At 33.9% G+C, this 13,464-nt stretch overlaps 2 protein-coding genes across 2 annotated transcripts; both read right to left on the bottom strand.

Annotated features, from left to right (window-relative positions):
- Positions 1–69: 69 nt before the first annotated feature.
- On the bottom strand, positions 70–2,649 carry LOC120283495 (fructose-1,6-bisphosphatase, chloroplastic). The gene is given in 7 exon segments (XM_039290189.1): positions 70–515; positions 517–602; positions 981–1,167; positions 1,169–1,207; positions 1,209–1,286; positions 1,288–1,380; positions 2,263–2,649. Coding segments are annotated over 7 exon segments (1,182 nt in total). The 5' UTR covers positions 2,647–2,649; the 3' UTR covers positions 70–200.
- A 4,297-nt stretch (positions 2,650–6,946) lies between these two features.
- Positions 6,947–8,313, bottom strand: LOC120250593 (probable N-acetyltransferase HLS1). The gene is made up of 3 exons (XM_039259417.1): positions 8,149–8,313; positions 7,900–8,048; positions 6,947–7,797 (listed from the first exon to the last, which is right to left on the bottom strand). The coding sequence occupies exons 1-3, from the start codon at positions 8,311–8,313 to the stop codon at positions 6,948–6,950; spliced, it is 1,164 nt and encodes a 387-aa protein (XP_039115351.1). The 3' UTR covers position 6,947.
- Positions 8,314–13,464: the final 5,151 nt, after the last annotated feature.

The raw sequence follows: 13,464 nt of genomic DNA on the forward strand, positions 1-13,464 counted from the left end.
TCTATACACCTGCACAATTGTATTCAATTGCATCTTGAATCTAAGTAAACCCAACCTCCCAAGTTGATCTATTAGAAATTGTACAACAGCTTCAAATACAATTTGTCTTTTCATGTACAAAGATGGAAAACCACAATTACTGAACCAAAACTTTTACAACAAATCTTTTTACTTTTTAACAACATTAACCCCCATCAGCATCAAACTTCATACCCAGGATTAAATTTTTGTTGAACAGAATCATAACTTTCTAATTCATTTATGTCTTCCAAACTTCCTAAAAACAAAGGAAGCCTTTGATGCAGTTTAACAGGCTGAATAGAAAGAACCCTATGTTTGCCATCTGAACCCTTTCCACCAGCATTCTCCACAAGAAAACTCAGAGGATTTGCCTCATAGACTAACCTGAGATGGTCTCTTGGATTCATTGCCAAACCACCATATATAAGTGTCCGATGAAAATCGGCAACCAGTGAGCAGATATAACGAGCTGAATATTTCTTCGGAAATTGTCCCCTTTCCTTGTCTTACAGTATCAATATATTGCCTTAAACCTTCAGGCCAGTCGAAATATCTTGCATCATTTACAGAATATATTTGTCCTGACAATATAAAATTAGATATCATCAATTACTGAAGGTGATTGAATATTCTAATGCATCCTTCCTGGAAAACAACAAAATGCAAGCTCAAACTCTTCTGCTATTATCCCCTAGTTTTCCAAAGTAACAGTGCTAATTCAAGCAAGTGGTTCTAGCTGGTTCATGATGTTGTTGTTTTCAAACATGATGAAAAGCATATGATCACTAAAAGATGACTTCATTCTGACTAACTATAAATTCTAACCAAGTTTCTTCTCATTTAAATAACATTTCTAATAATGAAGAATTCTTTCCCTCATTTCTCAATTGATTTCATTTACTTTTGATAACGCACCTCAACAACCAAAGTATGCAAATTACTTAAAAATAGAGTTTTACCACGACGTGGAATTTGTATGCAGGGATGTGTCAGAACAAATTCCCCAGTCTGATGGTCGAGTGTGAATGCATGGGTTCCGGAACCAAAGCTGATACATAATATGGTGGCCGAGGAATATAGAACATAGCCAGAAGCAACAAGCTTATTTCCACATTGGAGAGAATTGAGTTGAGCCTTTTCATCCATTTGGAAGATGATCTAATTCTGGTAGCCTGTTATAAATTCCCAAATATTGTTCCAGTAGGAATGGATGCATCTATGTTTCGAGAACCATCAAGAGGATCAGTCACTACTACAAAGGGGCCCATCATCAGATATCCAAATTGGAGCATCATCTTCCTCTGATGCCATGACTGCAGCTTTTCCAGAGCTATGGACTGATGACAATATTATTTCATTCTGTAATTTAAGAGTTTATGGTCTGTTAGATCTTTGAATGATTATCTTTGATTAATCAAGGACCTCACAGGTAAGTATTTAATGAACATTTTATAAGGAAAACCGAAGAATTACTGTAAGAAATCATATCAGATAGCATGCCTGAAATATCTTCAGGACGAGAAAAAGAGCCAAGTCACAGAGTACAATAACAATACTTCCAAATGTGTTTGCAAGTTGAAGGTACAAACTTTAAATTATATCTTCTTCACCGACAATCTAAAACAACTACAGAATGCTCTTGCTGAAATACACAAAAACGCAACATAGTCATGCCTTGTGCTTTAATTAGCATAACATAGTTTCTATATAACAAAATTTGATGGTGTGTACCTTCAAAGTTCAGACTGAGCTAATAAAACAGTTACACATAATCCTAACCCAATAGTTAATGTACATTTTACTTAATTTCACATTCATTTGCACTAAAGGTTGAACAAGTCACCTCTTAGCTATGGTAAAACACAATCTTAATCTTATAGTGCTTGGAAACAAATTGGAACAAAGACAATCCAGGATAAGACCAAAAAAAAAAAAGAGAGAATTAAGGAAAACTTAAAAAATTTTAATTCCATTTTCGCAAATGATATGAAAAATACTTCACTTTACATTTGTGTGAAACATTGATGATTTTTTTGGGTTCATTCGCTAAACTTTCAAAGTAACTATGAAGTTAATCTATAAAATTTCTCACCTTTCTTTGCAAAATTAACCTATTAAAATTACCCACTGTTAACACGCATCACTCATTATCATAAACTAAAAATAACTTCAAAAGCATCACGAAATTGGAAACAAATAACAAAGAGATTGAAATGAAATCAAAGGGCATAAAGGGATCACCGCGACGACATCGAGCGGCTTGGGAGCATCCCTACCGGACAATGAAGGACCAGCTCCAACATCGGCCATGGCCTTGGCGATGAGCTCCGAGCGGAAAGGAGAGGCAACCAAAGCCGCAATTCGCTTGCACGCGTACTGAATATGGGAGACCAGAAGGGCCAACTCGTCTCCCACCTCGGCGTTTCCCTTGCCCACGAACTCCATGAGAGTCCGATGACCTTCGAAGCCGGGGGAAGCCATCACGGCCGCCGTCCTCAGGGCAGGGGAAGACCAGTTCATGCGATGACGAAGAGAGACGCCGGAGGAGAGGTTCCCGATCGACGGCGGGAAGCCGACGGCGGGAGTTGGGATGGGGTTTTGAAGGCCAAGGATTGAGAATTGCATTGCTTGGCGGGTACCCTACGAGCTTCTAATGGATAATATATGTTTCCCCATTTGCCCTCATAGCTTAAACTTGGGCTTGGGCTTTATCTTGGGCCTGGGCTTGCTTTGGCTGTTTCATTGTAGACCAACCTTTTTGTTGATTTTTAGTAGTGCTTTTTATCATATTTTGATTAATACTCCCTCCGTTCTTTTTATCTGTTATATAAATCAATGTTTCTTTTTATCTGTCATTTTTAAACATCAAGAAACATTTATTATTATTTTTTTCAAAATTATCCTGACACTCTATTTAATTCTTTTCTTAAAATTTAATATTAGAGAGAAATGTGAAGATATAAATTAGGAGTAGTTTTTGAAAAAGATAAATAATTTTTTATTAAATTATGTGAAATATTCAACCTTTTTTTGTATGTGAGATACTGACATATAAAAAAGAATGGAGGGAGTATTAGTTAAATACCATCTAAAAAAATTCAAAATAATTTAAAATTTTTAAATTTTAGCCTCACCATCATCCTAGTCTTTGTTTCTCTTGTTCTTTGATTAAATAAATATTTTTTTATTTTATTTTATTGTATTCATGGTAATAACACAATTATAAAATCCATTATATGAATTTTCCTGACTGATTTTTCTCTACTTATTTCTATAGTAAATCGCCTTCTTAGAAAGAAAAACAAAAATAATATTATTGTAGATAATGGTTATTATGTTACATGTACAGATAAATATAAAATTATATTTAAAAAATAATTAAAATTTTCATAAGAAAATATATTTTTTAATATATATATATATATATATATATTTCTAATCGGATGAGATCTTATAATATGAAGATGAGATATAGAAATTAAATCTTGATATACACTAATAATGAAAGTGAAGATGATATAAAATGAAAAGTAAATAAGAAAGATAGTGGGTGGGATTGGTAACTCTGAAAATCATCTTGAAGGCTTGAAGCATAATTTGAAAGACATACACCTAGAAAGAAAAGTTTAACTTTTGCTAATTAATCATTTCATAAATCAAAAATCCTGGTTATGAGTTACATTAATTAGTGATCATTATGCAAATCCGAATCCAAGGTTAAGACATGCTTGCATTTCTATCTAAAGTGGGGATCAGAATTAAAGAAAAATAATAATATTGTATATAAAAATTTTAAAAGTGATAAAAAAAATTCAAAAATACAGTTAATATAATAGAAATAGAACATTAATCAATAAACATGGTGCAAAAATATATATTGTAATAGCACAATTGTTATTGAAACCAAGTAACAATTACTCTCTTTATTTTTATTTTAATTTTTTTATTTATCACACTTTTGGAGGTTTTTTTACTTGTCCGTTTAGAAATTTTATGAAATATTAAATATTATTTTTTTAAAAATTTACTCTTTTATATTTAATATATTTCTATAATTTTTAATAAATTATATTCAATTATATATTTTTCAAAATATATTTTAAATAAGAATATTAAAAAATCAATATTAAGTAGTTTTTATAAATTTTAAGTTATTAATTAATTTCGATCAAGCTTTTTAATCAGTGTGAATTACGTAAAATTAATAAATAAAAAATAAAATAAAATAAAAATTATATACCTGAATCTGAACCCAAACCCGACTCTGAGATTAAGACCTGCTTGCATTTCAATATGAAGCAGGGGAACAGAAACCCTGAAATCCGCGTCCGAATCGATGCATGCCCGAAACCCGCCACACCAGCCTTGGGCCATGGCATCCGACAAGAAGATATGTCGCTTTTGATTGGATGAGTCCGATCCGCTATTATTGCTTCAAGCGAAGTCGGATCCGAAGTTTGACCGGACCCGTTAACCCGATTAGACAAAGAGTAGGGAGGCACACGGCGCAGCTACCACCCAGCCACAGATCAGTCTTTTCCTCATTGGTCTTGTGGGCCCCTCGTCCATGATTGAATTTTTTCTACTTTTGGTTTGCTTGAGATTAATTTCTTTATGGGCATTAAAAGTTAAAAAAAATTATATATAATAAGTGAATATACCACAAAGAATTTATTTAATTGTGTGCATTTATTGATTTTCTAATAAATCATCTGAAATGAATTGTACCCATCAACAGTACCTAGAGCAGAGTGCATTTTTAGTGCCCATCTGAGATTTTGTTACTGTAGTGTCTCAAATAAAATAAAAATAATAATAGTAAAATTTTGTTTTTCTTTAGTTATATTTGCATTTAATAATAATAATAATAAGTAAATGATTAAAAATTAATCACTTTCTTAATATTTTTTTTTAGACTCTATGACTAAATCAACAATGACACATTATCCTTCTTGTTATTGTTCATGATTTATTCAAAGTGCCAATAATAAAAGTTTTTTTTAATAATTTTGGATAAATCTCAGCAAAACCCACACTTTTTTTGAGTTGTTAGAGAAATCAATTTCAATTCTCCTTGATTTCACATCAACAATAAAAATATGATTTATTATTTTTATTATATAAGTATTCTCTTTCATCTTATGCAAGAAACCATTCCTCATGAGAATAATATTCTTTTTAATTATATACAATTAAAATTTAGTGAGTATATACATATGCTTATAGGTGAACATTAAAGTTACACACCATTTATTCTCATTAAAAAAATATTTTCATAGTTTAATTTTGATTTAATTAAGATTAACATTAACTCATAAAACTAAATAAGATAACTCTCGGGATATAAGGATTTTAAATTCATCAATTGTAGAACTTCTTTGTTAATTATGTTTTTTCCCTCAGTTTAAAAAAAAAATCTTAAAAATCTGTTTATTTGGTCAATTTAGAAAATAATTTCTCTTTAATAAATATCTTATTTTTTTAATCTCTATTTTTAGAGAATACCATGAATCTACTATTTTTTATTTTGTCAAAGCACTAATTGTTCTGTATTTCAAGGTTTTGTGATCAATAGTTAAATTGAAATATTGGGCATCTCTTATATATCGAAGTGGAACAAAACTAAATATTTTTTTTTACTTTTTATAAATCTTATCATAACTAATATCATATATTAAAATTATATATTGATTAGGATTATGAAATACTTGATGATACATACAAATATCAGATTTAGTTATTAATTTTTGTTAAATACTTGATGATAAATATGTTTAATTATTAATTAATACATTAATGCATAGAACATGCTATTCTAACTTTTGTAGAAATACAAAAGAAAAATAGAAAAACATTTTATAAGAACTAAAATAAATATGAAATTAATGTTGTCGCAAAATTAGATAGATTTGAAAAATATTAAAAACAACAATTTTTTAAAAAATAAAAAATAAAAATCATTTGGACAAATGGATCAGATAAACAAAGGATGGCCTTGGAAAGCATACTATGTGTTTGTGGAGCTAAGTGAAGCATAAGGTGGAGCCCTGAATCCCTAGTCATGCCAAGGGATGTTTGTCCAACATTCTAACTTAATTGCCAAGTGTGACATCCTTTTTTCTCAAAAACAAGGTCCCTCTTCCCCACCACATTTGTCCTCTTTCCTTGATTAGTTCTGTCCAAACTCCAAAACTTCTTATTCAATCTAGCTTTATTCATAACATGGCAAATTTTAGCTATATGTCTTTTTTGTTTTATTATATTTTAAAGCTAAATTTAGAACATGCAATCTTCAATGCAATTCCATGGCGCTCCATCCAGATAATATTTGTTTATAATATAGATTTTTAAATTTTTATTTTAAAGGTTTTTTTTAAACAAAATGGATAAAGGCCACTGAAGTCGTGGATGTGCATGCAAGGAAACTTTTTTTGGACATTCAAAAAGCCAGAACTCACACCTTATTATTATTTTTTTTTTATTTCTAAGTGAATTTTGATATATATTATATTTTTTAAAAAATTGGATAAATCATCATACTCATTTTATTTACCACTCAACCATGTATTAAAAAATAAAATTAACTTCTAATAAAAATATTTATTTTTTAAAATTAATATTTATCATTTAATATGAATGAATGATATTAATTAATTAATTAATATCATGAAAAATAACAACCAAGTTAATAGCAACAACAGCCAACAACGCAAAAAGAAGCAGGAGATCCATGCAAGCCATGGAAGAGAGCCAAAACTCATGCGTTTAATTCCCGCCAAAAACCCACGTAGATATCAGAATTTCAAAACTAAAAAAATTAAGGATTTTCAAAATAAATAAATCAGGCGGGAAAAAAAAAGAAAAAAGAAACGTGCGATCTCCACGTCATACATTCAAATTCGCAACCAAAATCACAGATGAGAAGATCAGATCTCTCGAGGATCCACGAAGATTGAAATTCTCGGAGGAGACTTGGTCCAATCCCCATCGCCGCCATCGTCCTCTCCCAAACGCCTCACGCACCAGAGATCCTCCGCCATGGAGAGCCGCCGCCAGTGAGGGATCCCACCGAGAAGCGGATCGCAGCTTGCCACCTCCGTCGCCACCACACCGACCCCGCCGGCAACCCTCGCCATGTTGTGCGCCCGCGCACACAATGCCTTCACCATCATCGCCGCCCCAGGCCCCTCCCCTCCCACACCATAGAGAAAGAAAACCCCAAAAGGGTGGAATAAATCCGGCACCGACGGGATCCGCAGCCATGGCAACGCCCGATCCGCCGCCCGACTCGCCCACGCCACCCCTTTCCGGAACCTCCCCGCCCCCCGGATTTCAAGCCGGAACACATCCTTGCAGTTCCACACGCTCAGCACCGCCCAAGATTCCGGCGGATCGGCGATGAATGTCTCGATCCCTCCATATCTCCACGATTTAGGGATTGCGAGGAACGTTCCAAGGGATAGAGGGTTGCGGAGAACGGCATCGATGTCGCGCGGGAAAAACTCGACGCCGGAGAACCGGCGCCGGTACAGGGTTTCGGCGTCGGCGGCGGAGATGCTGATCACGGCGGCGCCGCTCGGCGCCGGCGCTTGGTGAGCGAAAACAGGGTTCACTAGGATGGCTGGGGTTCTGAACTTGGAGTACCGGCACCCCCTGGTGAATAACCGCACCGACGCTTCGTTATCCTTCTCCGTTGCCACGTAAGCGTACTCCGCCCCTTTCTCTGTGAACCACTGTTCCATTCCTCTCACTAGTTTCATCCCTATTCCCAACCTCCTATATTAATAATTATAAATAAATAATTAATAATTAATATTAATATTTCTTTGTTATTCTCAACAGTTATTTTATTTAGTATATCCATTTTGGTAGGCGTACCGGTGGTACGGGGAAACACGGAGGCCAAGAATGTAGCCGACCTTCGCATAAACCGCCAAGGTTTCGACGCTTGTCGTAGTGGCGACGGTCTTAACGCAGCCACGAACAACGCCGACGATCTCCGGCGCCGGACCAACTGTCTCCGCCACCTGTTCACCAGAAACAATAGAGTAAGCCAAAAGAAGAAACTCTTCATGAAATAAATGATTAAAAAACTGTGTTTTTTTCTGTGTATATTTATATACTAACGAGCATGAGAAATGCCGGAGAATGGCGAATACGGCACACGGGATCACCAAGAAGGTCAGTGAAAAGACTCATCTTGCCATTCGACCCGACCTCACAAGCCCGGTCGACGGCTTCAGCACCGGCACAATCCCTCTCTGGGTCGAACTCTCTCAGCACAACCAGCATGTTTTTACTACTTCTCAACAACCTCTAATAACTGGAGCAGGATAAAGTGATGGAGCAATGAAGCATGAGGTAAGTGCTCTAGATTAGTTAATTCACGCACTTGTTCTCTTCTTCTTCAGTTTATTTGAATTCCTTGATGGTTGTGACTCGTGAGTGAGTAGTTTATGATTGGGCTTGGGCATGGACGTTGGTCTGCTTTATATATACATGGGTTTAGGGAGAGAACCATTTCTCTAATCTGGCAAATAGTATCAATAGTGAATGGAGGTGTTGAACTTGTAGTGATAACAGTGGAGAGAGAGAGAGAGAGAGAGAGAGAGAGCAGCGAAAAAAGTGGCGGCTGTGTCTGTGGGGAAGAGATGTGGGAGAGAGAATGACGGTTGAGATCTTTGTTGAAAAAAACATTAAAATCTAAGGAAGGAAGCGCCGTATTGAGCCATCCATCATGGCCCATGATTGAATGCGTTGCTTCCTTTGGGCGCGTGGCGCATTTAATTTAGAGAGGTTCTTTAAGGGAAACGTATAGGTATCCAGTTTCGGAATGGTTGTGGTTGTGGTTGTGGTTAGGTTGATGGTGTGTTTTTTTATTTTTTATTTTTTAGTTTTTGTTTGGGTGATATAGAAATATATATACATGTGTGGACATTATTGGTTAGCATGGGGCTGTGGAGATCTTAGAGAACTTTCTGTTGGGATTACGGCATATAAGATATCTTTTATTTTAATTAAAAAAAAAGGACCAACCGCTGTAGAAAAAGAAAAGTACAAACGGCATATAAGAAATCTAAACAATATGTTTTAAATAGTCTTTTTTTTAAAATATGACTATATTTTTAGTGTACATCAAAAGGAAACAATTTAAACATCAGAATTTTTTCCTTTATAAAAATGTCATGGATAATGTGCCAAAATTGAAGGTATGGTGCATTTTATTGTGTTTTGTATTTGGTAATATTAGTATATTTTTTTAGTCAATTTTTATTGTAAATATGGATTAATTATATAAATAAATAAATAAAATGATAGGTACAAATATACAACACAACCAAAATAGACCTCTCAGTAATGACAGAGGGGCCTTTGACAAGGACAACACCACTAAGCATAAACAACAAAAGCATAATCAGATAATGTCTTTAAATATCATACTAGTCTAAATATTAAATATCATTTTTTTTTGTATTAAAAAAATATACTAGTAAACCTATACAATGCCTTATGTCTTTTCCTATGATAGAGATGAACCTAATTTTTTAGGGCCTTCATAGTATTTTTTTACTTAATGAGCAAAGAATAATTAATTTCTTTAGTCCAAAGTTTAAGCTGGACTAGGATTTTTGTTTTCTAAATCTGTAAGGTCATAGGCATACAACAAGGCAGTGCATTTGAACAATTTGCTGTGTGGAAGATGAATATGTTATTTCATGAAGCAAATTTTAAGGATTTTTGTAGCTTTAATTACTTACTATGGTAAAAAAAAAACTTGTTAAGTAAATGGCGAGTAGATTTCAATATATGCTGGTTTCCTCTTTGGGAATCAGGATAGAGGGAACCATACACATTCAAAGAAATTTCTGATTAATTTTGATCAAATTTTAGATAAAAGACATTTAGAAAGGTAGCATTTGGGAAATTGCTAGGTTAAAAAAGGTGAAAGATTAACATGAGTGATTCTTCATTCCAAAAATGGTATATTTGACATGCATATATACAACTTGATTCTCTATGCATAGGCCTTCACAGATCTTTCCAAATATAACACTAAGGACAAAGAAAAGTGGAACTAAGACAACTAATAAAGTCGGCGAAAATTTAGGAGTGATCTCTATTTCCCTGTCTTGGTCACATGAACGAGTCCTTTTCGGCTTATAGCCATTTGTTTGGACTCCATATATGCCAAAAATTTATTACTACATGGTGATGATTGCTCTAACAAAATATCATCACCCTTTTTATAGTTAAATAAACAATTGAAAAATATGTAGATATACATCAATTATTTAGAAACTTGAAAATAAAATTATGATTGCTATTTTTATTTTTAAATTTCCGACATTCTAATGGAAATAACACACAACCAGGGAATAGGTCACACGTCCTTGATAGGATAAGGATAACATTAGGGATGACAACAAATCAGATCGGGGTGGGTTTTGTCTACCCCACCCCCACTCCCTCGCTTCCCCGCACTGCCCATGTTGGGTTTTTAAAACCCCGATCCACACCCGAATTTGACAGAGAGTTGGGTATCTGTGGGGATCTCCCGTCCCCGCACCCATATTAAATATATATATATATATTGACAAAATAAAATAAAAATATTATAAAATTATAAAACTAAACAAAGAAGAAAAATAAAAAACACTAAATTATTAAGTCGTAGAACATGTTGGTATATAAATATATATATAAAAGTATTTTAGTAATTTTACATTCTGGTCAGGTATCAAAATCTCTGGATCCGACCCAAAACCGAGTAAATAAAATATTTTTTCCGTCAAACTCTTGTTGGGTTTAGGGATATTTGTCATCCCTAGATGAGATAGAGAAAAGTGACAGGATAGATGGTGTTACTCCGCGGAGCAGTGGAAGGGAGCCGTTAGGTTGGAAGCGCGGGAAGGGAGGGGAGTTTCAGAGCGCGGCACGGAAGGCGTTTAGTTAGAAAGCGTTAAGGACGTTGGTGAATGATTGGATTCCCCCACGCTTTCCCTCTTCCGTGCGAGCGTGACGGGTGGATTAGTGTGTGGGCCCCATGATATCGTTTAAATTTTGATGACTATCCACCGTTCTTGGCCGTTCAATCTTGCCAGATATGGATGTGTACGTGAAAGTTGATGTAATATATATATATATAATCATAAAAATCCATTACATCTTAGAATATAGATGGCAGTCTTTTTAATTAGAACGAAGCGTCATGCATGGGTAATCCACTAATATGAAAATAATCATAGACGTGGTCGTTTTTCTGTGTTTTGTGTGTGTGTGTATATATATATATCTATATGTATAATTTATTTATTTTTATTTTTTTGATTATATGTATAATTTATATAATTTGAAATTTACCTATATTCATAATTTTAGAATAATATCAACCATTGAATAGTCCGACGATAAGACATTTGGATACAGAAAGGAAGAGCAAAAATTCAAATCCTTTTTCAACAATATTGTTTCTATACTGATATGCAGTATATATTTTGGTTAAGCATTGTTCATGTACTGTTCATACGTCTAAGTGTAAACTCTTTGTGGGAGAAATAGTGGTTTCACTCCTCTATAGTTGCATAGTAAAGAGATTTTTCTAGAAGGTCTATAAGTCACAATAACTGGTGTATTTTTATACCTATTTGTATCTTTAACGATCTCTTAAATTGGGGACGCTTGTCGTCTATTAGTTAAAAAATTAATAATAATTTAGAATAATATTTCATGGTTTTAATGGTAAAAAAGAGGGTATATATGATCAGGGGTCATTTGATCTCCACCTCATGCGAATGATTGTTCATTGATGGAATCATTTGCCACTAGTGTTTTTTCCCCTGCTAATGACTTGATTAGGCCATGCTTACAAATAAAAGCAAAAGATAAAGGGTAGCTTGGGTTATGGGCCTATGGCTTTGTCAGAGGAAATTTTTTTTTTAATGGGATACATGAACTATGGCCCTGATTCTGATAATCATTAGATTAAGAATTTTGATCAAATGCATCATCAAGGAACTCTAACTAGTGTTATTATATGCATTAAAGATGATACTATCTTGTACTGAAACCAGATCTTTCATTTCAGAATAAAGTTGTTAATTTAAAATGAGTTATTCCTTTAGGTTTCTTAATTACTCTCAATGTAACCTATCCAAGCATAGCCTTGTGGTGTTTTGAAATGTAGGCTATATATGTATTAGATATGTTTCTGTAAAACAATATAGCTTTTGTGGTTACAAATAAAATATGATAGGTGGACAATGAGCATTGAGAGTTTTTAAGAAGCTGAGTGAATCCATAGTGCATAATTAGCTAGACATTTGGACAGTGAGATGAGATATTATTTGTTAATATGCGCGTGATGATAACGAAAATGATCTGAATGATACTTAATATCGATGATGACATAGCTACCAATGATCTCAAATAATTAGTCATATCTACTAAACAATGGGTAAGTATCACTGGTGGCCACAAATTTTTCGTAAATATAACGTTGTGGCTACATATGTTTTTTTTGTAAAAATGTGGCCACGAAACTTGTCTCCGGTCACACTCATGGCCACAATTTCATGTTTGGGGTTGTTTTTGGTGAAGGTGCTGAGGTGGCGTCCGACGTGGATGGCTCTATAATTGGTCACCCTAGCAGCCTTCGCGGAAGCAACCCCAAAGCATGAAATGTAGCGTGAGTCGTGACCAAGACATAAAGCTATGTGGCGACGTCGTTACATAGAAAAACGCATGTGTCACCAATGATACTTACCCACTAAACAATATGGTCGGCATATGTTAACCAAACTCAAAAGGCATTATTGAGAAGAGTGGAGTTTATAATATAAAATAAAGTTTTATTTCTTTAAAACACTAATCAATGTCTCCAAGGATATGGTTTGAGAGAAGCCTTATTCATTAATCACAAAAGCTTATATATGTACTTTTTTATTTTGAGAATCAAGCTTATATATATACTTAAAAGATCTATGATTCAGAAGGCTTTATTTGATAAATAGTGATTATAGTCTTAAATAAATTGACAAATCATACCTTAGATCCTTGTAGAAAAAGTTTAGAATAGGATTATTGTGATGATGCAATGGTGAGGTCTGACAAGTGACTAAGGGACAGGACAATCTTTGGGTGACATTATTCCTAAATTCTTGGCACCATAGTCTTGCTTTTTATATCCGGTAAAGTCAAAATAGGTGTAAAACATAGGCCTGGGGTTGAGACTGGCCAGGAGAGGTAATTTACATAAATGTATTCCAGTTATTTTTATTTTTTGTTATTATGTTTTTTACAAGGCTATTTGATAAATTAATTGTAAGTTACCATCTCTGCATTAGGATAGTTAGTACTACTTTTTCTTGCCTTGAGACTGCAAATTTTACTAGTGATTTATCTATAATTTTTTTTTTTAAAAAAAATAGTTGTAAGTTACTACTC

This window comes from Dioscorea cayenensis, chromosome 19 (genome assembly GCF_009730915.1).
Source record: "Dioscorea cayenensis subsp. rotundata cultivar TDr96_F1 chromosome 19, TDr96_F1_v2_PseudoChromosome.rev07_lg8_w22 25.fasta, whole genome shotgun sequence".
Classification (NCBI taxonomy): Eukaryota; Viridiplantae; Streptophyta; class Magnoliopsida; order Dioscoreales; family Dioscoreaceae; genus Dioscorea; species Dioscorea cayenensis.

Excerpts from the sequence above, each read along its gene's own strand:
- LOC120250593 (XM_039259417.1), bottom strand. The coding sequence starts at position 8,313 with ATGCTGGTTGTGCTGAGAGAGTTCGACCCAGAGAGGGATTGTGCCGGT. Across the intron at positions 8,049-8,148 it reads CTCCGGCATTTCTCATGCTC|GTGGCGGAGACAGTTGGTCC; the intron begins GTTAGTATATAA and ends TCTGGTGAACAG. Across the intron at positions 7,798-7,899 it reads CGTGTTTCCCCGTACCACCG|GAGGTTGGGAATAGGGATGA; the intron begins GTACGCCTACCA and ends TTATTAATATAG.